Here is a 25,565-nt window from a genome sequence, read left to right on the forward strand (position 1 = left end):
GTGAAATATCTTCAGGATGTTAAAATGCAGAACTGACTGCCTATTCCATAATAGACCAACACTCCCCCAGCACTTCTTGAAATGTGAGCATTTCTGCAAATGCAGGCATTGTGTCAGTTCACAGGGTCATATTTTCAGTAGGTCAGAGCAGTCAGACATCTTCTGGGCATTGGTAAAAATACAGCCGACAGCTCTGTGGCATCTCGTACAACTGACTGACTGAAAGCCCTGACTGGAAGTTTATTATTTGTTAATCTCCTTTATCAAATCCATTTTGATCGTGCGGTCAGAAAGCCACACAGTGGAACACAAAGCACAAAATATCACAAGCGTTCATCACAATTAAACTACAGCAACTGGTGAATATTAGCCCACTGAAAACAAAGCAAGGCAAGTGGTTTGTTCAGACTGCACAGATAAATGTACCCCTGGGAGTCGCAGCAGACTTGCAGGAGGATTTACTTGCTGGGAAGTGAAATTCAGTCTGAGACAGTCGATGGTACCAAAAGCCTCTAGTTCTTGGATGACTTGAGTACCACAACATCACTTAAAGACAGTGAAAAATGGAGTTACTTGGCATCTCTGAAAGTCAAATCCAGTTTGGAAGACCAAGAACGAATGAAAAAATTTGATTGTTGTAACCTATTTTATACCAGCTACTGCTCAGAGTGCAGCCCAACCAAGTCCAGACTTCTGATTGCTGTGTCAGTTTGGATTTGAAGACTGAAATCTCAAGTGGTTAGGATCCCATCCTGAACTCCACAGCCAGCACCACCCCAAAACTGCTATTCCATCTACCTCTGCTAATGCATTGCTGCTGATTTCCCTAGAGCCAAGCAAGCAAAGTCTCACTTGTCAGAAATAAGGGGAATTACACTGATTATGTTGATGCCTGGAGGTCCTTTTCTTTTCAAGAACCCATTGCCTGTTACTTTAGCAGTAAATCTGGACTGTACCCTCTGTACAGCATTAGCTTTGTTTTTATATATTTTGTGGGGACAGTAGAAGGGAATTACCAAACCCATGGATGTTTTTCAGGGTTTGTGTGGTGGAGACGACAGTCTAGGGAAAAGATACAAACAAATTCTCCAAGTTGGTGTCATACCTGAGCAGCCATGGTCTTGGTTGGTGGTGCAAAGAGGACCTGAGTCCTCCCCAGTGATGTGTGCACAGAAGCGTGGGTCCTGCTCAGCCAGGAACCTGGCTGTGTGGTACCTGCTGCGGTACCCCCAAGTCATCCTCAGCAAGGGTGAGCCAGCAAATGGCTCCAGAAGCACAGATCTGTTGGGATGTGACTAGCTCAAAGGAAAAAGCATAAAGCATACTTTTTGGAGTATTAAAAAGTTTTGCTTATTTCACAAAATTGACTAATGTTTCTTTTTAGGGTTGTTTCAGTTCTGCTACCATGCAGAGGTCTTACAGCTTATCTGCTTTGGTCTCAGGATGCAGTAGCAACAGGGATTAATATATTAATATAACAGCAACCACAACTAGAATGCTTAAGAGTTTATTTGCTCATCTAAATAATAAACAGTGAAAGAAGTCTCTGTCTCTGGGAAGTGATGAAACCATCAGGCTTTCTGTCCAAGCAATGTTCTACTAAAATACCCCGTCAGCATTTAAATTGGAGGATGCTGGCTACTGGAGGAAATGTTGTTAGGATTAATATACATAAGTGTAGAGTTAGCTATCAGCTCATGCTGGCCATAATAATACTGCTGGCAATGAGCTATGAGATGCCTTTCCCAAGCAAACCCCCATCCAGCAGCAACTCTCCTGGTACCTGATCTACCAGTTTGTGTCCCCTCCAGAGAACTGGAAGCTCATGGGCACTGACAAATAGAGTGATGTGGTTTTACTGAACATTTGCAGATGTTCATTGATTCTGTACAGGTTGAAATGGAAAAAGTGCACTTGTGCATGTACTCAGTGCTCACAACAGAGTAAATCTGTTAAAAGGCCACCAATCCTGGGAGTTATCCCAGGCAGTAGCATGCCCTGACACATGGTGTGTAGGCTGCTCTAGGTTATTTGTAATTGGAATCTGGACACATCTAAAAACTAGTTCCTTGCATAGTTTTACATGGGTGGAGGATAAAAAAGGGGTTTAGCATTAAGCCCTCTTGCTTCCCCCTCCCTTTTCCCAGGCCCATGTGAGCTAATTGGTTTCAGATTCAGGGTCCTAAAACAAGCTGCAGAGAGAGGATGGGGCAACCCCACACCACAGACTGACTTGTAGGTTCACACTGGCCAAGACCAAGCGCAGCCCAGGGAGAGCAGCTTGGTTTGCTTGGAGCCATTACTGTGGTACCTCTCCTGGGGGTTTCAAAGGCGTGCCCTGGGGCCACCAGGGCAATCAGTGGAATGAGGGGTCCTTCTGGGTAATGAGTTTGTGTTATTGGCTGCAGGCATCTTTCAGAACAAACAAATACTTAAAATAAACGTGCTGCCTGTGCCTACTGAACTCCAAAGAAGGCCATAAAATCTATTCCTGAAGCCTGCTGAAACCAGAGCGTGATTAGAAGCTGGTTCAAAGTTTGCTGAAATTACTAGGAGCCTTGCCCTGCTCTCCCTCTAAGCAACACACACAATTTCTAAAGGCTTTTAATCTGCCTTCTTCTGTATAACTTGGCTTCACACATGGAGACTTCCAAAGCACAGGAAAAGCAAAATACCAAGCAAATGGGAATAGCAGAAAATGCCTTTTCCAAATCCAAACACCGATCAGTCAATCCAGTGTCCAGCATTAGCCAAATCTGTGATGTTGATAAATATTGTAAGGGGTTTGTCCCTGCAGCAGAATAAATGTTGAGCCTTAGTTGTCTGAGGCTGATTAAAAAAGCAGGCGAGCTGGATATTGGTTGGTTTACTGTGTCATTTCAACCTATGGACTGGAATGACTTGCTATTCAAAGTGGCATCCAGTTCTAGTGCCTTCACTGTGATGTTCAATTTATTTAACACAGTTTAGCCAGTCTCAGAAACACACATTTTATTAGAGCTGTTTTGTTATACCTCAAGCTGCAAGCAGTTAGCGTAACTCTACAGAGAAGCCAGTCGACCAAGCCCCAAACCTCTCTATACCACATAAAACACACCAAGTAAAACAAAAGTTTTAGACAATCAGACGCCTCAGACTTTGCAAGACTAAGCAGTCAGAAAGCATTGCACAAGTCAAGTAGGATTAACTAGTGCTTCTGCAGTTTAAAACCCACTGTGTTTGCCCATTTTCCACACATTAGGTGTCTTCCTCTGAGTAAATTATGAATGACATTTGTGCAGCAGCAGGGACAGCTTGAGGATGCAGCACAGGTAAGGCTGGCTGTACTTATTGAGTATAAAGCTCAAGGAAAGGGGATATAGCAGAGTGACCATTAATTTGCATTGACTTATTCCCCTCTGCTCTGTGGGAAGCAGAGTTTGGACCATGTTCAGGCATGGAAGATCCCACCATCATCCTCAAAACTGCGTTTCTCCTCCAGACCTCCCCTGCCCGCAGTGTCTCCTCTATCCCACCACCTGTGGTAGGACCCAAAGCAGTTGGTAGGAACAGGACAGGACCCTGTGCAACTCCCTGGGGTGTTTCCCCTCTGCAGCACCAGAGTTTGGGCATCTGGCCTGGTGTTTTGTAACCCTACCTGATACACGGCTCTGGAAATGCACCATGGCTTCAGCATGAGCTGCAGGACCCTCAGGTTTCCAAAGCGGCAAGTCCTCAGAGCCCGGGACGTCAGGCTCCACACCAGGCTGTCCCAGCTGTATAGCAGATCCTCAAAGTCAAAGAGCACAGCAGCCATGCCAGCTCCCCGTGTGAAACACCCTGGACTCCCTGCTTGGAGGCAATCAGCTAATCCCAAGGCGCCTTATGAACTGCAAGGTTAAAAAGTCACTGCAATTTCCATCAAAGAAGAAGGAAAAGAAAGGAAAAAAAAACCCCAAACCACCAAACCAAACCCGACAACAAAAAACAGCAGCCAAAATAAACTGTTTGGGGATGTGTCTTTCTCCCTTCGCACACGCCCTTCAGGATGTGGTTTCTCCCTCCGTGTATCTTCTCAAAGCAAGTTCTTCTGCACCCAGGGATGAGCAGGGAAGAGGTAAAAATACCTCTCCTGACTTAGTACAGCAATTGCACATCCCTCGCAAAGGGCTTCTTAGTTACACTGCATCAATTCCCAGCTCTCCGCTACAGAACCAAGAAGCAAACTCGGATCCAAAGTCATCACTTTGCAAGCTCAGTCCTGGGACTCCATCCAGAGGGAGGAAAAAAGCCACTCGCTCTCCCTCTGCCAACATTCCCAAGACATTCCAGTACTAGGCTTAACTCTTTCAAACACTCTGAAGAACAGCTGAGAAGACAGCTTTGCCACATGCAACATTTCACCCTTTGTTTCGTGTGTTGACTAGCCATTGCACAGTCACGCTCCAGTCTTTTTTCCACCCAACTGTCTGTTCTGGAGCCTTTATATTTTTAGACTCAGAAGGGGACTTAATCTTTATATGAGACTTATGCACCTTATTTACCCAAGGGGTGATATCTCGGAAGGTTGCACGGATTAAAGCAGCCCATTTAAAGTCAGTCTGATTCAGCTGGTGTGGACGTATTTTTAACCCTTGCTGACCTTGCATTCATAGGGGTGGGTCTCATCTAAGCAAGCCCAGGAGAATGCAATACAAGCCCCTCCATATGAGCTGGATGCCAAAACACTCTTTTTGGTCTATGGGTGCAAAGATCCACTTCTGGCATCCCTTTCTGAAACAGGTGTTGAGAAGAGATAAGTTCCCTGCCCATTTCCCCCCAGGAGCAGCTTGTCTGGGTGGAGTCTTCAATGCTGTCAACATCTATGATGAGGTGGGCTGAGGGAACAGGTTCGGTGAGGGTGAAAATACATTATCAACACAAGGATTCTGCAGTTCAGTCAAATCACCACAAAATTATGCACTCAAATCGCAACAGCTTTTCCAACTCAATCCTATGAGTGCTCCTTCTACCTATGGGCTAAAGTTTAATAACCAGGTGGGGAAACTGAGGCGGAAGTATTTTTACCAAAGGCACAGCGCAAGCCAGCGCCCTTGGAGACAGCTGCCTGTTGGTGCTATTTTTCACACATTTTACTTTCCCTTCAGAGGAATGTGCACAAAAAGGCAGTGGGACTTGGAGGGAGCAGGTGGGAGTCAGCTGGGGAGTGCCTACATGGAGGTACTTCTGAGGAGGCACTTTTTAGAGGGGTAGACAGGACAACACCACTTTGAGCTGAAATCATGAGGGACCTGCATGCAGTGAGCCCCTAAAGCTGCTGGTTTAGCAGAGCTGAGAAGCTGTAATTTCCCAAAAGCCTCAATTTCTTCTCTGATTCAACTCCCTGGATGGGGAAGGAGCAGGAATATTAATCTCTGGTTGATTTTCTGCAGGTCTGTCCCACCCTGACCCCATCCATAATTTGATCTTTGAGGACTGGAGAGCATGAAGCCAGCAGTGTGTCATGATAATGGCACAAGGATGCTCATCAGCTCATTGACAGGGCAGGTGGAACGCCAGGAAAATACAGCTGCAAAATTAATGTTCTCAGCCTAATTGCTTCTTCAGAACATAGCTTTTAGAGTGGCATCATAAAATATTGTAATAAAATCGTAATAATATTTCCTTCAAACTTGTTAGAAGCTATTAATTCTGCAAAGTGTAGTTTTCTTTCCTCCTCCCTCTGTCCTTGCCTATCTGTTTTCTTGGTGTCCAGCCTTTGCTGCTAGTCTCCCTGTGCTCATCGCCTCTCGGTTATTTCTTTGCCTGCCTGTAAACTAGGTAACACACTGCCTCCATTAGCAGCAATGTAGACAAGGGACCAGGAACATCTCCATTATAAAGCTTTATTTGGAAGAAAGGTGGGTTTTTTTTATATAACGTGACTAGACAATATTTGCTCCAGGCTACAGCCTAGTATACAAGATCTCTGCCTGGGAACACGAGAGAGGAAAAGAAAGAAATGTGTTTGATAAAGGAAAACAGAGGGGGGAAAAGAAACCATAGCAAGTGATTGCTCTGGGATGTGACCTAACCCCTTTGGTATTCTGCAAGGGGGAGAGGAGGGGAAATGGAGATATGCCACAGTTTTAAAATTAGCCACTCCACATGTGCATCTAGTCTTTCCGTATGCTCGAAAGGAGACTTTCAGACCCCTGTCCCAACTCGGTAATTACTCAACAGATGAGGGCAGCTCTGAAGGAGCCTTTTCACTCGGCTGATGACATAATCAGACTTCCTGAAAACAGTTCCCCTATGTATTTATTTAACTGATAGACTGAAGCATTCTCCTTAGGAGTCACTTGAGTCTATAGGAGGCCCAGTGAGCATTTCAGTGTGTAGATTTACCTTTATGATTAGAGCAGATTGTTCGGTTTCCTGTGGAGGTTTTCCCCCTGATTAGATGCATACTATTTTTTGAAGGGGTAAAAGTTGACAGAATACAGATTTCCCATCCCACCTTGCAGCTTCCAAGGAAATTGCAACCACAGACGTTTCCCAGGCAAAGACGGACCATCCTCTCCCTCTCCACAGCCACCAAGGTGCCACCCTTTCCCCAGCCAAGGGATACAGCACCAAAGGTGCTCTTTTCCAGGGAGACATTACAGAAGGTGTTCTTACTTAGCCAAAAAGGTCAGAAGAGGTCATTCCTACAGGGAATGGCAGAAGAGAGGAGAAAAATTTACTAAGAATCAGCAGCTTGGCTCTTCTGCTGTTATACACTTTGAGTCATTTCTGTAAAATCATTTTATATTTCTACAAAACACTCTGAGGTCAACTAGAAAAAAAAAGCCCTTTGCACTCTACATAGGTCTATAGACATTTGCAGGTCTTTTCAAGACAGCCTCTCTAATTATGTGCTGATTATTTCCTGCTGTTTCTGAGAAAATGTCAGGCAAAACATTTACTATGAAACCTCCCACGTTTTACTGACAGTCCAAAGGCTGTTACTAGGGTACAAAAATAGCTCCTCACTTCCCATAAAAAAAATAAAAAGAAAAAAACCCAAACCTTTTGGGCTGCTGTGTTGTTTCATGTGACTGCAACCAAGCCTTGAAGGCTGGGGGTGGACTCCCTGGCCCAGTCCCAGCAGAGCTCCTCTGCACCGCAGACCCTGCAAATCACAGCCGTGCACTGATGTAGGTAGACGCTGCCTGCTCTGGGAACTCGAGAGATGGGTCCGTGTTTTGCCTTTAGGCAGATTGTATATTCTGGCCTCGGAAGGAGGAGTTCAGCATGTCTTTCCAGCACGCTCTAGAGTAAATCTCTACCCACAACTTTCCGATGGGTGTGGATGTATTTGGGCGCGTTGAAAGACAGACATGCCGGGTGGAGGGCGGTTTCCTTTGAGGTTGCTGTAGACATACCAGAGACATCCTGCTTCTGCTCAACATATGGCCCCAACGGTCCCTGCAGCTCCAGCCCAATGTGGTCTTTTAGGTTTTTTTTCAAATCCATTAGCCTTTTTGATCTTTATTTCTCTAAAATGTTAAGATGATTAATGTTGTTAGATCTTTCTGTCTAAAGTTCCTTTTCATGTTGCAGCTTCATGCTTTTTTATGTTGGAGATGATTTTTTTTGAGATTTTAACTAGTTGCATTTTCCTCTTTGTACCTTAATGGCGCATCGTTTTCATGGCTGATATGATTGAACAGTTAGAGATGACCCACTGCCAAGTGATTGAACACACAAAGAAGGAGCCACCCCCCCCTTCCTTCACACGTGCCCACACAGAGCCAGAGCTCTCGGTGGGGACTTACAGAAGTGACCTCCCCCCTGCAACTGCGCTGAACCACAAACTCTGCCAAGATTTCCAAATGGACATTGGGCACCGAATCTGCTTGAGAACCCGAGCCTCTGTGTGCCCTATTCTCACCCCAACCAAGGTGGTCTCATCCCTCATGTTGACCCATTTGGCTTCTCTGTCTTTCTGCTGACAAGTAGCCTTGCTGCCACCCAAAGAGGGACCATGGAGGGTTTCTGTGTGTCCAGTGGGAGCTCCCAGGATGCAAGGACAGTATACAATTGGCTTTATTTCTTGTACCTTTGCCAGACTTTGTACTTTGTCCCTATAAGGAAAGGTTTGAGGGAGGGGTGTTAAAAGGAACTCGGAATGACATTTGAGTTGAAGAAAGAAGTCCTCAGACTTTGAGGGCTATATTATATAACATATATGTTCTAGGCAAAGGACACTCACCTGAATTTAAAAAGAGTGAAAATAAAGTATGGCTGTCCATACTGGGTCTGCTGAGAGCTTTGATCAGCTAAGGGTCTACCGACCCATAACCATTCTGGATTGCTAAAGATCATGACCTCAGCCTGGCTGGGCCACACACCTGGATAATGATCATGCCTGAACATTTGCCGACTTATAGAGGAAACACCAACACCCACAGCTCACCTCTCTGGAGCTGTAGGTCAAGAAGCTGTACTTGGAAGTATCTCCCCAAAGAGCTGCTGCTCCATGCGAATGTGATGGCTATGCATGCATTGTTTCAGTTACCTTCTAACTCTCACCCATCACTTGCTACCAAAACCACAGATATAAACAGTCTCCACCCCTTACCGCCTGGTCTGCCACCACTGACAGCCCTACAACCCCCCTGCAGAGAAAATTCAATAAACTGAAGCCTTCCCTGTTGGTTACATTTTAGAACAAACATCACGAGTCAGAAATCCTGGCCAATTTCCTCAAGATGTTCTCATGAGTCCATATGGCCTAAAATGTTCCGTAATGAAATGAAATGCTGCTTCACGGTAATAACTGAATGAAAATTTACTATTCCAGTCATCCACCTTGATCATAACATTTCAAAAGCTCTTTGAAAATGTAAAGTGCTCTGGTAGTGCCAAGTATTATCATTATGTGAACAGCAGCTCCTTCTGCGTAAGGCTGTACGTGTCCTCACTTTAGAGAGCTTTTACTGACTGACACAGAAGAGCATGTCATATCCTCAAATCATACGCATTTCATTTCCTAAAGTAAGCTGTGTTAGTGATTTAACAAGGTTTAAAAGTAGGTGAATCCTATAAAGCTAGGCTTGTACTTGTCCCTAATATTCCACCAGCTAAAGTGATTTCACTTCTACTATGCAGGAACGTGAAAGAGATTGTGCAGAGATTTGCTATTCAATCCTCTTTCTCCGCGAATACTGTGGTGAATGAGTCTGCAGGAGGGGATGTAGGTCAGGACAACTTATTAAGTAAATAGTGCAGAACAGCCGCAGAAAGTGAATGGTGAGATCTTAAATACGATTATTCACTTTGGAAACCCAAGCTTATGATTAACTCTGATCCCTCTGGGGACTGTAATGTCCTGTGACCAGGGTGTCCAATCAAAGCAGCATGCGCTTGCACATGCCCGTCGCCACAAGGTTTATCATCACGCTGCTCCCTGGTATTATGTGCAGAAATGTTTGGGAGAACTATTTTTGGGCAGAAGAAAACAGAAGAAAGTCACAGCCTGCTTAGGAGGCTTTTTTTCCTTCCATGTTATTCACCTGTGTCTAAAAGAGCCTCTGGCAAGGTTCAGGGTGAAGCAATATGAACCTGAGACAAACCTGTGCTTGTGCCCATCAGGTGGGCACTGCATTTCAGACTGCAGACTGAACACACCTCACTGTTCACAGAGTCACACACTTGTTCAGTTACACTTTTCTTCTTTCAAGCTTTCTCTTATTCCTTTGGTGGCTGGAGCAAGTATTTGCCTTTATGAGAGGTTCCCTTGCACCCCTATGTTTATATCATTCTGAATTACACATTTAGCTTGTGCTTCCCAGCCCTTACCAGAAGATGATGGCCAAGCTGGCAAAATGGCCTTGTCTGTGGGCTGTGGTTTGGAGGAGACATTGCTTCACGTTGCAGGTGTCTCTTAACTGGCACTATTTGCTTGGGTGAGGACAAATCTGGTGGCTCATAGAAAGCCAGTCTGCAGTTTTGCCCTATGGCAAGACCGATAATGTAATGAAGGCCAGCCTTGCTGTCTATGCAAAACAAGCCCACATATGGCACAAATGGCCCATTTCAGCAGAACATTTTCTTACAACTTATCCTGCAGATATATTTAAGTAGTTTGTCTGATTCAGACCAGTGGTAACACTCACTGCATTCAATGACTAATACAAAGTCCTTTCTGTTCAAAGGCTAGAGCTGAGCATTTCATTAAAAAGGAGGAGGGCAAAGGAAACATATTTTAGAAAATCAGTGGTCCAGATTTCTTGTATTTGATCTTGCTTATAGGTTGGAAAGCCTGCTCCTGCCTAAGTTAAAGCTCATATGTTTAATTTATTTTGAAATTCCTTATAAATGATCATTACAAATAAATACTGGTCTTGCTGGTTAGAATGGAATTGTCACTGGGCAGGGAGGAAAGATATAATATAAGCAGGGATCAGGTCCTATTCCAGAAAAGTCATCAGTTTCCTGAGCAACATTAGACAAGTCACATAACTTTATGTGTCTCCATTTACTCAGTAGAATAATTCACTGGCATTTGCTATGTAATCTCAGGGGAACTGTTTTACATTAAAAAGTAGATATGTATTCAGCCTGCTAGAAAGCCAGCTGGTCATATTGCACAAGAGTTATGCAGAAAAAAGCAGAAATAATTAAGATATCTTGGATTGATAACATATCCTCTGTGTTGAAAGCTCCTGCACTGATTATCAAAATGAGTGTGAATAGGTGAATAGGTAAATAAATGTTCCTGAGGTGAAGACTGGTTATGTGTATATACGCTCCCTGTGGGAGTAGTGCTATATACATCCAGGCTGTGCTAAATGTATGTGGGGAGGGTACTGTGGAGGAGGGTGATGGCTCCGTTGACTCTGGCATAGACAGGTTCCAAAGCGAGCCATGCCGAGCTGTTTACACCACAAAACACAGTGCATGTACACACTCGCACACTCATTCATGGCATCTGCACTGGGGCTGGCTCATGTGGGGCGGTTTGGCTGTTTCTATTGCCACAGCACAATTAATCTGCAGATGGGAAACTCAGGAGTCAACATAGGGGGATTACTGTACTGCAGCTGATCTTCACGCTGAGAACATCTCCCCAGCTGGGACCAGTTAGACCTTCTCAGTAGAGCATAAGACTTGACCTCTACCCTGTTTGCTCCCAAAACACAGACCCCCGTGGCTTGTGCTAATGGAAAATCTCTATTTGCGTTGTAGGACAGCGCTGGATCCATGCCATTTACAGTGATAATGCATGCACAGTTGACAGAAGATGATAACTTGCACTTCTGTTGCTGCTTGGCTTAAAACCCTGTACAAACATCAGCTTCTATTGCCTCACGATGCATTGAGAGATTTGTATTATTGAGCTGATACTAGAGCTGCGGATAAACAGGGAAAAGAGGACTGAAGTGCCTGTGTGGGACAGCCAGTCACAGAGGCTGATAGTCCTAGCTTTCCCTTTCTCTGGCTGCTTTTTATAGCTACTATTACAGCCACATGCCCACCAGCATATCCAGACGGGGTGCTGAGTTTCGGGATGTATAAATAGTAGCCCAGACTCCATCTGCAGAGGTGGAGAGCAGTTAATCAACCTCCCCCACGCTCTGCCTTCCAACCTGATGATTTGCAGTGTGGAACCCAAACTCACAGTCTAGCTTGTTTGCTCACACCTCCTGAAAAGAGGAGAAAATGGATCGAAAGCTGCCAGATCGAAGCAGCAAGTCAGTCACTTCATTGTCCCTATGGACAGCAGACTGAAGCTGTTCAGAACTCAAAACAAAGAGGATTTAGGCTCTTCATTTAGAAATTTATGACTCATACCCATTTTGGCTGTTAGAAGTGGCTTTCATTTCCCCTGTCCCCAAAAGATCCATGCCATAAAAAATAAAACCCATAAGCAATTTGCTGTCCTTATCTTGATGCACAAAGAATTCAAATGTTCACTGTTGCTATCTGGAGCTTGACTTCCTGTTATTAAGAAGGACATCCTAGTATTTAAACACATGAGATTTTTATTTTTTCCCCTTCTTCAAGCCAGGCAGAATGTCTAATGATTCTGGGGTTTGTTTCCTGCTTGTAAGTAAGTAGGTCACAGCTGCAAAGCAAGAGAACAAGAAAATACTCAGATCACACAAAGCCAAGAACGATTAAATCATTTGCAGCTGAAGGATATGGCAGATTTTCTTTTTTTTAACAGAAGTCTCAAGTCTAAGGAAAACAAATATAGGAACTTTTAAGAGAATGATGAACTTGGAAGTTCTGCCCAAGCGCCACAGTAGCTCGGAAAAAAAGAGTGATCAAAACCCCGCTAATGTTGTTCACAAGTTGAATAGCTTTATGTGGTTGAAATAAACTCACTTCTTCATTGCTTAGGGCCATATATTCTATCCATGCAATTCTCTCTGAACCACATGCAGGATTGCCCTCATTTCTTCTGGGCAGTTCCCAGCAGGCCCTCCGTGTCAGCCTGAAATGCCATGCCATGCCCTCTCCTGTAGGTCCCAGGCAGCACACACCCCATGAGACTCCAGATGCAACCTAGTCACAGCACGATCTCTACCCAGACACGAAGATCCCATGGGGCTGAAGGTCTTCTGATCTGTGCTCATGGCTCTTGGTGTTACGTTGCCCTGATTTGGCTCCCTCTCCACATTTGTTTAGGATGGTGAGGTGTTCTTGATGCCTGCGTGACTGCCTTCAGCCCACAGAGAAGTATTGGCAGTGCATGGTCCAGTGGCCTTAATAAGCCATGCACAAATGAGTTGAAGAACAACCTCTGAAGGGCCCTGACAGTAAGGGTAAGAACTGGGGTTCAGCCTTGTTACGGACAAGCATCAATTGACAAAGCCATGCCACAACCTTTCAAAGGCAGGACAAACTTCCATTGTAGAGCCAAGGTGTTTGTCTGCGTGAAGCAGGCACTTCAAGGCAAAGTTAGTCCTGACTGACCTCATCTGGGCTATTGCAGGATTCAGAAGGAGCATAAATGACTGCACATTTCCATTGTGGTGCTTTTGCCTCAGCTTTGGTATAAGCAGTCCTCCAAGCCATTGCTCAGCAAAAAGAGGAGACAGAGCAATAACCCCACCACCCCCACCTTCCCCAGTACAGTGCTTGGGACCACTCCAGTGGTCCAGCAGTCTCTCCAGCATGAGAAGGAGACGAAACAGGGTACTCATCTATGAGAACAGCCCCATTGAGTGGCTGCCTTTGTCTAAAGAGCAATGGAGACTTGTCCCAAATGCATCAAAGCTGTAAAAATAGGGCTCTTATTCTGTGCAGTGAGAGGAACAGTCTTTGGGAAGCGTTATGTCTGAAGCCCACCAAAATCAACAGTGTACAGGGCAGTGGTCCAGTCAGACAAGAACCACTGCCTTGGCAGGTAACCCCTCTGTGAATCTGTTTGATTTCAAAATAGGGTGTTTGGTTTTGTCAGAAAAGTGATTAAGATACAGGCAGAATAGCAAGAATGAAAGCATAGTGCTGCTTCTATAAAAATGTGATTGGGAAAGGCATAAATCTCAGCAATTATAAATTGGTGATGACCTCATGTTTACTCAAGCTCTGACTGGGAAACTGTCATGGGAAAGAAAAGCCCATGTAGATGGTATTCTGGGCTCTGTCCCTGTCTGACCAGACGTGGTCAGTTAATTCCAGGATAAGAGAATGTGGACCTTTTCATGCTGGTATTTCTTGGCTTCGCAAGCTAGGAACGGGGAGGGAGAGGTGGCCAGTGCCTCCCAGATGGGGAATCGTTATGAAACACAAACAACGGAGGGTTTCTCAGAGGCCAGTGCCCAGGGAATTTGAGGCTAGTCCTGCAGTCTCTTCTGCAAAGGGCTGACATCACGGGAGAGGGGCTGCATGCAAGAGCTTGGTGGTACATATCATGGGCTGCAGAGGATGCCTGGTCCATCTTCAAGTGATTCAGGGTATCTGGATTTGTGGGTTTCCACCTGGGATTTCTCTAAAATGTGCTGACTTCAGAAATATTTTGCTCCCTTCCTTCCAAAATGGGGTTCTTTCACCTTAAGCCCCTTAAGTAGAGGACTCCTGGGAAAGGGAAGGTGCTGACTTCTGTCAAAACACAAGTGCTGGGCTCTATAAGGGATGTGCAGAGACCTCACAGCATCTCTTGGCCTTTGCAGGAAAATATTAATGTTGCCTACACCCTTGTCCTGAATCTTTCAGCAACTTCCCTTCCAGTCTAGGGCAGATAACAGCGTCTGTGGATTAGTATAAAACAAAGCTTAGGAATGAAAAGTTTTCAAAATGCTGCTGCAACTCAGAGTCTGGCCAGCCCCGCACAGTCTGCTGTGAGTGATCAGAAGGAAAAGGGGCTAGATCGTCCACTGGCATCAGCCTGCTTATCTTTCTCCTGACGCCATCCTCCAGAAGCTGGAGGTTGGCCTCAAGGCCACTTTAACTGCTCTCCGGTGACTGATTGGATGTGTTGGAATGCACTAACATAACTGTGCTTTTAAAAATCAACGTCCTCTGGTTTTATGACTCTTCTTGGCCAGGTTCCCACTTGCTGTAACTGCAGCAAGCCCTTTTTCATCTGCAGGAAACTGCCGCTATTGGTGCATTTGAAAGTTTACAGTAGGATACATGATGGCTGCATTCCAGCAAAGTCCAAGATGGAAAAAGGAAGTTTTCCAACATTTCAGAGTGGAAATTATGAAAATTAGAATGCCTCCTCCCAGTCCCTGGTGTGGTTTGCAAGCACGAGTTGGGTGGGTGGATGCTGGAGAGGGAGGAAGGGGATGTGGATGTGCACTTCCAGCTAACGGGAGCCCTGAAATTTGAGCCTGCTTCAAACATGCCCAGATTTGCATGGTGTTGGCAGTTCACCTTGGCTTTTACCCTGAAAGCATCCTGGCTGGCAAGTGGGAACGACAGCACTGGCTGGGTCTTCCAGAGGTCTGGAGAGGATCAATGTCTGCGGAGCCTTTGTAATATGTAAAGCCTGATATATTATAAGGAATCATTTTACATTGTGACCTAGGATTGCCAAGCTTCCCTCTTGCAATAGCCCATCCGTCATATTAGCCTTGACAGATTTTCTTGGATGGTATTTTCAAAAACTGGGAACTCCAAGCTCTGCTCTCAGGCCAGAGTAACAGCTTTGAGCTCAGCTCTGAGGAAAAGAGAGCACATGAAATATTTGCAACTCACTTTTCTTGGTTTTCTGTGAAAATATGGACCTTTAATGAGGACAAACTGCCTGTGGGGTTTTAACCTTACTCCTCCTCCTCCCTGCTGTCTGCTGATGCATTAAGATTGATTAAAGGAAGACTGAAAGACAGAAAGTAACTTGTTGCTGTCCTCATTCAGCTTTCTCAGATGCTCCAAAGCATTGTGGATAATATTACAACCTATGCAGGACAAACCTTGTGGTTAAAGACATACTGTGGCTACTGAATGTACAGCAAAAGGTAAGAGGTTGGAGAGCCTTTTTGGAGTGCTGTGGAGGAAGAAAAGGATGTTGGCATTCTCCTCTCTGAAGAGTGGCAATTTTTCATGGATCACACTGATCAGGGGAGTACACTGATCCTGTGCTCTTCCCCTGAGCATCTCAGAGTGCTGTTACCCAGCCAGACCTCAGCATCTCTTTCCGATGCAGTAAATACAGGCATTTAGGCAGAGGAACTGATACAAGATACATATTGCTTTGAATGTCAGATTATATCTATCCTGCAATGAAAGAGAGGCATTTGGGGAGGGTGCAAATAGAGGATCCAGTCCCTTTCTTGCTGCCAGTCCCCTCCCCAGCTGCACTGTACTCAGGTGAGGTATCTGGCATTTTATCAAGGTCATAAAGCTACACTGTGCATTTTCAATTATCTACTTCTGGTGCCCTTACCCTCCAGTCTGCAAGGATGTAAACGTGGAAGACTAACCCAGAAGATGGCCATGGATGCCCCATCTGGATCTGGTCTCCAAGAGTAAGCATGCAGAGCAGACATGGCAGTCTGTGTTTGTCTCCACTAACTGGAAAGGCTTTTGTTCCCTCTACAGTTAATGGAAGATGGATGTCTACACAGAGAGCAATTAATCCCATCCTAAATTGTCTTTTAAGATATTAGGATCAGTTGTCACCAGAAGACAGAGATTACTCCCTCTTCTTTGACTACTGAAGAGGCCTAAAAAGGTAGTAAAAATTATTACAGTTGCATGACAAACTTGTAAATGTAGGCTGGCTGAAGGTACAAGTGGAAGGCAGCTGATATAGGAAATACACACCAGCAAGAACATAAACCCCCTACCTTTAATCTCTCTTAGATGAGTTTCTCCAAAACACATCTCATCCCATCACTCATCTGTTGGGAGTTGGCAGGGTGGAAACTCTCTGTGGCGGAAACTTTTGAGTTAGAGCAATTTGGGTCACTCTTGCAGCGATTTCTATTCTGAACTAAAATAATAAAACAGTAAAATGGTACTTGTTCTGCATGTAGATCTCCAAAGGGCAGATGCTTAGTGCATCAACATTAATTGCAGATTATTGGTCCTCAGCTATTGTTTCACATGGAGTTTAACTAGTCTATGATGATGCAAAACCTGGAGAAAAAATAGATATCCGTGGTCCCACCCCATTATGACTCGGTAGCTTTTATAGAGGGAGTGCTGAAAACTAAAATGAATTTCAACCGCAGTTGAGAAACTTGCTCACTTACTTCAAAGTGTGCACAACACTAATTACGCCTTCTAAATATATTCCAGAAGTACAGCTGGATTGTAGAGTGTGTGCGGGTGACTAAATGGCATCATTTGCAGCCCATTATCTTTTCAAAAGCTTTTCATGTGTTATCTTTGGGAAGTGGAGACTAATTGTGCTCCTTGCCTGTGCAGTTTGGAGAGTTCGGTACTTTGGGCCCAACAATAAAAACTATAGTGTAAGATTCACTCATATCCATCTGCTGGTGGGATGAAGAGTCACCATTTCTTTGAAGCCATTAGAAATGATTTAAACAATGAGGATAATATAGACTTCAATAGGAAATTAGCCAAGCTCAGACAGAAAGTTTGACCAGGAAGTTTGGAAGCATGTTTGAAATCTAAATCCAACTTTCTGAACTTCTTGAATCAGCAAAACAGAAACGGTGTGACTACTTACAGAACAAATTTCCTTTTGGTCAGAAAAGCCTCCTTCATGATTCTGTCGGGCTGGATAGGGGGGCCCTGGTGCTTTTGAGCTTCACTAAAGTCACTGTGACTAAAGTCACAGATCTGTGTTGGTGCCTAGTCTGGACCAAAGATGTCTCAAAAGTGAAAATGGAAAAGCTTTATGAAGGCTAAGTTTGTTGCTCATCCACTGTTTTGTTCTGTTTTGTTTTGTTTTGTTTTTTTTCCCCCCATACGCTTACAGTATCCTGATCTAAATGACTGAAAAGGTTGATCAAGAAATTAAGAAGTGGAAAAGGTATGTGTCATACTTTGCACTTGATACCTGAAAATGCTGTTAGTTCAGGAAATTGTTGAAGCAACATTTAAGCAATCCCTTGTATGGATCATGAATGGACAAAGTCTAGAGGCTTTCTGTGCCTGAACTTCAAAATCCAGCTGAAGGCATGTCTAAGCCCTTCCAAGGATAAGGCCTGGCTAGAAGCTGAGTTAGGGCTAGGTTTTCAGGGCTGGGCAGGTTGGAAGGTATTTCAAATACACAAGCTACCACTTTGTATTTTCTATCACTTGCCAACCTTGCATGAAACACAGTCTCTGTATAGAAAAGCCCTTCGAGGAAGCTCCCAGTAGGGGTGGTAAGTTCCTGCCTTTTGGGCTATAGAGCACGACCTTGAGGCAAACTACTCTGGCGCTAAGCCATCATAAGTCCTGAGCTTTGGGCTGCTGGTGGGGTATTATCCAGGCATGGCACTAGCTACCTGAGAAAGCCCTTTGAGCAGGCTTATTAGCTGGAAGACCAAAAGGGTCCATGAACTACAGAAGCATTTCCACTCCCTCCAAAGCTTTATAACTGGATTCACATGATTGCCACACACCACCATCCCACCCCCCACCCCCATTCCCTTCACCCAGATCCAAAACATTTGGCTCATTTCTGGCTCCCAGCCTCTGTGCCCTGGCTTGCCCTTATTCTGTTCCCTGACATACCCTTGGTGTCCCAGGGTCTGGACAATGCGAAGGCAACAAATGCCAAACTGCAATGAAAAAAGCTTTTCATTTTCAGATCAAAATAAGAATCAGAAGCACTGGAAATTTCACAATAGAGACTCTGCTCATGAGGTCTCCAGGCCTTGAGAGCTTCCAATAATTCAATTAAGCTCCAATCATTTGAAAACCAATTTGAGCTGTATCCTGGCTCTGAACTCTGCAGAGTTCACTAGTCACTATCTATTAGCCTCTGCCATGCCCTCACCTCTTGCACTGTTAACCTGCATGCATTTTGGGGGGATAAGGTCTGGCACAGCTCCTGATCCGTTTCACAGGAATGTCTGTTTTGGTTTGTTACACCTTTCAGAAGTGTCACAAAATATTACAACTTCTAGATACCTGAGAGGGTGTGCCAAGCATTTATCTGTCTAGGTAGAGTCCAAATTAAACCAATTCCTCAAAAAAACCTTGTGAACAGGTCAGAAAAGATAAAGCTCAGATGAAGCAGAAAAAATTGATGTTTTGGCAGTCACCAGTGATTATATCAGAGCATTATACAGGCGAGTTTTGCTACTTAAGCTTATCCTCTTATTCTTTTCTTTTTGGATACAATTATTTGTCTATAAGGCTGGTGAATAATTCATTGCAAATAAAGTATGGTGCAAAATGCTGTCGTATTTTTTTTTCCCCGCTCTAAGTTTGTATATTGGTTTCATCACCTTAAGACTTGAGTGACTTCCAGAAAAAAGCTAAGACAAAAGTTGTTCCTGGCTTCAAGGTCTCTCTTCTCTCTTGGGTAACTTCTACACTCAAATATCTCTGTTCTTTTGTTATCCACAGTATCTGAGTAACTCTGCTGTCACCTCAGCAGTCTGTCAGATTGGTGGTGATGCTGTCAAGGTAAGAGGCCAATCCAAAAAATGTCTCTGAAGGTGCTAAGCAAAGGTCTGCAGGACCTGCCTGTCAGTGTAAGAGTTTGCAAGTAAACAGCGTGAACTGGAAAGATCAACTTCCCTTGAAGCACTCGCTTAGTCGTGGTGTCAGAGCGAGTGCTCGCAGCATCACTCACAGAGGTTTGCATGAGAAGGTTTAACAAATGAGGACCACTCTGCCTTGAACACCACAAGATCTGCCTTGTTCCACCCCGTTCGGCCCTGCACTGCAACACTTGGTGTGAGAGGTTTCTGACCACTTTGCTCTTGAATCCATGCTGGAAAAGTTGATTAATAATGAGCTAAATGCTGAATTACGCTTTGTCCAGTAGAAAAAGAAAATCAATAACTCAGGGTAGTAAAAGTGCAGCAGCAAGGCATACCTGAACTCTTTTGCCATGTTTGCTTGAAGGCAACCTCCTCCCTTGCCAAAAGCAAAGGTCGCCGTAAGCTGCAGAATAGCGTGGGAAAACCTGCCTCAGACTTGGCCTCCAAAGCAGAAAGACTGACTTTTTTTTTTCAGCCCTGGGTTCTCTCTTCTCAGGAGAAATTTATTTATAGGAGGAATGACGTTTCCTGCTGCATTCTTAACATGCTTGCAGCTTGGGATAAGAACATGAGAGCTTTGTCTTCTGCCATCTGTTTTCTATGGCAATAAATATCCATTTACAGATTTATCTCTGCCTGGTGTGTTTTAAAGTCATGATATGAATGAGTGCTCATGGATATCCATTCAGAGAGGAAGTGTCATAGGTAACTACCAGTCCCAGCTCCACACCAGTATAGATTTACACTAGTGTAATGGACAGTGGAGTTCTGGCTTGGGGCTCTGGCTGCATTTTTAATCTTAGCTTATCTTCTTCTGAGACACAAGAAATAAAAAAGCAATCTAGACTAAAATCCTGCTGAGCTGCAAGCATCCACTGACACAAATGGGCACAGGGCCTTTAATTTACCATAGCTAAGAGCTGGGACCTAAAGCTGGGGTGCAAACAGCAAGACCTGATTTAAAATTACTTTCCCAGCTTGATTTGTTTCTTACAGCACTTCATTTAGTCTGGAGATAGCCTTCTTTTTTCCACAGCATCTGTAGTACCATCCTTTGAGCCTTGAAGGCAGAAGAGAGGGCAGACTTGTTCTTTTTTAATACAAGCAAGCTGCGTGTTTTCTCTAGGCTTTCTAACTCAAAAAACAATGCCTTGGATTTGTTGTAAGAAACATTCCCATGGCTGGAAAATAGCCAGTGAGGTCTTGGGAGAAGGGATAAATATGTGTTCTTCTTTACCAGTGCCTTGCAACAGCAGAAAGAGATCTCTGAATGGTGCTAGGCATTTGTTAGACATTAGCAGGACTCTATTCATCTTCCTCTCATACACATCCGCAGCACATGGATGTAATAAAGATAGCTCGCAGGCATAAACTGTCTCACATTAATAATGCAGAGGGAGAAAGGACTACATATTTAACATACATGTTTACTGGTGGGGGAAGGAGACTCAGAGAAGGAAGAGCTGGTGGGGAGGGCTCTGTGTTAAGAAATATTGACTTGGATTCATGTTGCTTGGTTTGGGGGGGTCCTCTTCCGACCACGGTGTCCCTGTAAATGCCGGCTAAAGGAGAGCTGGCTGGAGTTTCATGAGTTTTTAATTCAGCCAAACATGGGTGTTCAGGGGACCATTTCTGCAACCCCCAAAGAGTATTTTGACTCTGCAGTGATCCCAAAGGCAGCCTGAGGTGCTGGCCAGGATGGAGAAGTCTCACGGACGTCACCATTGACTTAGATGAACCCAAGTCATGTCTCAGTCCTGACACTGGCTGCTGGTGTGCCCCATGGCACAAAACTTAATTCTGCCCCATCTGACATATTTGGTGAGCTCTGTGCCATACCTACTAATATTTAACACTCCCCTTTTTCATTTGGACTTGTAAAAGCGTTTGCGAAGCCATCTGTTCTGCCGGGTCCGTTCCACGCTTTGCACAGATCTCTCACATCTCAGGCTTTACATGTTGCTCACTTGGGAGCGTATTTTGGGCTCTCACGGTCATAGTGGGATTTTGTGGACTCTGAGTTTAGAAACACAGCTTCTGTGTGGCTTCAGGACCCCAAGTGCATGGGATCTGCCTCGCCACCTCTGGCTGGTGGGGGGCTCCAGGGAGAGAGAGCTGCATACTTCAGCCAGGTTGACCGCAACTTCATGGGTCAGGTGCCTGATGGGGTAGGATGGGATGAGATGAAGAGAAAAATGGCAAGGACAGAGAGTTAGGACAAAAAAGAGCCGGCTGCAAAAAACATCCTACCAAATCCTCTGGCAACCTTTATAGCAAGGCTCCAGCATTTGCCTGACAAAAAGCCTAAACCACCCTAACCTTAGGTCAGGGAGTGGGAAGGAGAGAAATAAACTGTGGATGTGAGTGAAAATAAAACAACACAAAACCCCCTGACAGCAGCTGGTCACTTGAGCTGTGCATAGAGTTGTTAAGTGTGTACACACTGCTGAATTCCCTGCGACGCTGGTCATCCTTACACATCTGTTCTTGCCTCCTATATAGATACTGACCTTCTCTGACACCTTCTCCTGCAGGTATTTCCATGTTTTCCCTAGCTCCCTGCCATGGGGTTGCCTCCTGCAAACACCTTGTGAGACTACTGCTGTCTTTTACACCTCTCCATCACATGGACTAATGCACAAAGCAAAGCCAGAGGACTCAGGCAGCTGTTGCTCAGGTAGGTCAGAATGGGCGGCATGTTTCCAAAGGTCATGTGTGTGTGCATGGTGGAGGGTGGTCTATCTCTTTTGTTCTTACCGTATCCTGTGAATCTCCCAGTTTGCACACTGTTATATGACTTGTTTCCGGGCTCATCGGCCTCGGGTATGGTCTGCATGAAAGCATGAGCCCTTCCAGCTGGGGAGGCGCCCGCCATGGCTGGCAGTGGTGGAGGATGCTGCAGCAGCTGAGACATCGCCCCAGCAGAAGAATCATCTGTGACTTTGCAGGAAGCCGCCTTTGACAGGAGACACCAGCTTCTCTGCCTCCCCACACTTGCAGGAGCAGCTGCGAAGCTGCCAGACGCTGACCCGTCTCCTGTGAGTGGGCAGCAACAGCAGTGCCTCTCCAGAGGGGCACCCTTGGCCGATGTTGCAGTGGAGCTGGGCACTGCAGAGGGGACACAAATAAAATCCTTGTCCCCAGGGCAGGTTAAGAGTGCAGGCAGGGCTGCCTGCCCGGGGCCCCTCTTAGAACCAGCATCTTGAACTGCAAAGCCCAGATTTACCAGGAGGGACATGTCTGAATGTGCTCCAAAGCAGCAAACAACAACCAAACAATAGCAGACCAAAGCTGTGTGAATAATTGATTATCTTTGGTTTGCTTGACGGACTGGAAAAGCAAAGAAAATATGTTTCAGGTTGACACAAAGTTACTCTGTTTTCCCTTCTGCCAAATGGATAAGGAAGAAAAACAAGAAAGAAAAAAAAAAGCTTTGTGTTTAACAGAAACAGTTTTTAACCTGCATTTAATTTTTGAGATTTTTTTTCATATTCCTTAAAAAAATCAAGGCATTCATCCAAACAACTTTGCACAGTGTTAAAAAAAGAAAAAAGGAAAAAAAAATTGGTTTGTAATGTCAGAAAACAGGCTTTTTTTTGTTTGTTTTGAGTGATGCATGCAACAGACCCAAAGTAAACTCACAGGTGGCTTCAGCTGCTGCAAAACTGCTTTTCAGCAGAAAGATGCCTTGAGCAAAAGTTTCCCTCAGTCCTGTAAGAAGCAATTCCGACCATTTCTGGGCTTGCAGAGCTTCTACATGTGCTGCCAGCCATGGACCAGCGGGTGCAGCATCCCTCACCCACCCGCGCAGCACCCTGCCCAAACCCCCCACAGCAGGGAGCATGCAGATTATGCCCATTCCCTCCAGCCAAGCACCATTTCAGGGGGTATCATCAGTGACAAGGAGAGGGGGTGTGCAAGGTGTCCCCATCCCCCGGGGGGCCGTGCCGCCCCTGCCAGCTCCGGTGGAGGAAGCTTGCAATGCACCAGCAGCCGGTGTGTGCCCGGTGTGTGCCCGGTGTGTGCCCGGTGTGTGCTCCACAGGTGCACACCACTCTCTGAGCTGAGACCCGCGTCCTGGCCACCACCTTTTTGGCAGCTTGTCAGTCCTTCAAAGTGATGGGACCCCGTCCACCCCCGGTCCCCTGGGCACTGCTGCTAAAGTGATGCACTTTCAGGAAACTAATGACATAATTACACATCCCCGGGATCCCCTGCTACGCCCGCCACAGCAAGAAAGCAACAGCGTTGCCTTGACTAGCCAGGGACTGCCAGCCCTGCCGTGTCATGTTGGCTGGCACTGACCAGAGCAACACATCATGCACCATATAGCCCATATGGCGCTGTGCACCCGCTGCTCGCTATACGTCTCTGCTGGGATAGACACTAGCGGGCATCTGCGTCTGCGTTCACTTACACAGAGCCCTTCCATACCAGCCTGAGCCGCTATTCACCGTTTGACATTATTATTATTTACTTCCCACTGCTACAGGTCGGTGCTGCCATATGCCATCACACTCTCTCAATGAGTATTGATTATTAAAAACGACCCTTTTCAGCAATTATTACCTCCAAGTATTATCACACAGCCTTTACTAGTTCTAACTGCTGCATGTTATCTTATTGTTCCTGCTGGCACTGACCACTACCCCAAATTATCACACAGCCTCTGACTAGTACTAATTCCCATTCATCACCATACAGGTCCCACCAATAGTAATTTCTACACAGCGTAACGTAACCCCTATTAGCTCTGACTACTAATGGGGCAGACGACTGCTATCAAATGGTACCCTCCTCATCCTCTGGGCATGCATTCAGGACAAAGAAATCATGGCTTACCCTTTCCACACTCCGTCTCCTCAGTGATCCATACGGTATTTTGAATAAAAGTCTTCGGGTCCTACCCGGAGTCACAGCTGTCTGTACTACCATAGTGCAGAGCTCACTCGTGTGTGTGTGTGCCTGTGTGTGTGAGAGGGAGAGTTCACAGCACACACAGGCTTCCTTTGCAATAACTTACAGTCTCATCTAGATTTCCCAACTATCAAATAGCTGAGTGGGTTTTCACATCAGACCATATGAGTCAAGATGTGGCTTGTTTCAAAGAAGGAGGGGGGAAAAGGGAAAAAAAAAAGAAAAGGAAAACCCAAGCCTTGTAACCTTAACAACATGCTCCAAGCAGCGTATCTTTAGCTTCCTTCTGTTTCTCGGTGTAGTTTGCTCAGCAGGATTGCTGTGCCACAGAGGTGGAAGAATTAAGCTTCTGGGGAGAATGTTCCAAAAATGTCAAGCTCGCTTCTTGTTGCTACAGATGGTAACCAGGTCAGTTGTCTAATCAAAGCTCTATTAGAGTTATTATACATTTTGCCATGTGACTGCAGACCCCTCTGGTTTGCTGTACAGTAGATCACATGTTCACCTTAAAAAGAATATCTGGTGTATCACCATCTGGTGCAGAGATTAATGTTAAATCCTACATTCAGATATTACTCTCTCCTAGATGTTGGAAAGCGCATACCCAGAGCACAGGGCTTGAACAGATCCTCTGGGCTGCTCAGCTACACACAAGCACCGGTTCAGGCTCCGCGGTCTGTGTGGCGTAGTGCAGTACATACATATGTAGAAAGAACATACGTTACCACTCACACTCGCGTCTGTACACATATGCATCAGTGAAAGCCTGCTTGGTGACACCTGCAGCCTCTATGTGTACTTATAAAAATCATTACATTAGAGATGTCTGTAACTGTGACGTGTTGTCTTCACAAAGTCAGTCTCAATGTCTACTTCTTTTTTCTCTTATAAAACCACATTAAAGACTAGTAGACAATATACTTCCTTTCTCTGGAAGAAAAGTTTGAAACTATATTTACACTTTAAATTGTACACAAGTGTTTTGGAAACGGGAAAGAGTCTTTCCCTTCTCACAGACTTTCTGCAACACCAGGAGTTATCCCAAAGCAGCCAGGTATGATTCTGTGTTTTGGATGTTGTGCTCACCTCCATGCTCAGTTACAGGGACTGGTCCAGATGTAGTTTAGAGTTAATGTGTGCAAAGTAGGAATTTCTCAATCCACCAGCTCCATAGTGGTATTCTGAATTTGCTTAGTAAAATGGAAAAGACTTTGGCTTACCCACTTTTCCTTGGAGCAGTCTAGCTGGGAGAGCAAAATCTGCTGAGCTGTGGAGCCAACCCCTTTTCGATGTATTGTTCTCATTTTAATGCAAAACTAAAAATACTTTGTTTTGATTGAAGTCCAAGAGCCAGGATGAAGGTGTTAGGGACATGACATTAAAGCAACCGTTCAAAACAAAGAGGAGAAACTCTGTATCTGCTCAGCATATGCACATGCATTAAAACCAGTCAAAGAAAAAATCCAGCAGCTTGATGTGGGAAACTGTAAATATTAAGACAATCAGCCTTTGTTCAAAATTAGTTCCATATGTCTCTTGCTAAAGAGAGTGAGAGAGGCAGGAAAAGATGGAAATATC

General features: G+C 45.0%; 1 protein-coding gene across 6 annotated transcripts in view; it reads right to left on the reverse strand.

Moving 5' to 3' along the window:
- FRMD4A (FERM domain containing 4A) overlaps positions 1-25,565 on the reverse strand; it is a 383,615-nt gene that overhangs the window by 187,129 nt on the left and 170,921 nt on the right. For 2 of the 6 annotated variants that reach the window (XM_064443480.1, XM_064443494.1), the window contains exon 1: positions 23,913-24,020. The exons of 1 other annotated variant lie outside the window; for it this stretch is intronic. In XM_064443480.1, the coding sequence (XP_064299550.1) occupies positions 23,913-24,005 (93 nt within the window). In that variant the 5' untranslated portion in view covers positions 24,006-24,020. Of the gene's footprint in view, positions 1-3,637; positions 4,229-23,912; positions 24,021-25,565 lie in introns of those variants that run through there. 3 more of the 6 variants (XM_064443467.1, XM_064443476.1, XM_064443487.1) reach the window with 3 other exon arrangements.

This window comes from Phalacrocorax carbo, chromosome 1, assembly GCF_963921805.1.
Source record: "Phalacrocorax carbo chromosome 1, bPhaCar2.1, whole genome shotgun sequence".
NCBI classification, from domain to species: domain Eukaryota; kingdom Metazoa; phylum Chordata; class Aves; order Suliformes; family Phalacrocoracidae; genus Phalacrocorax; species Phalacrocorax carbo.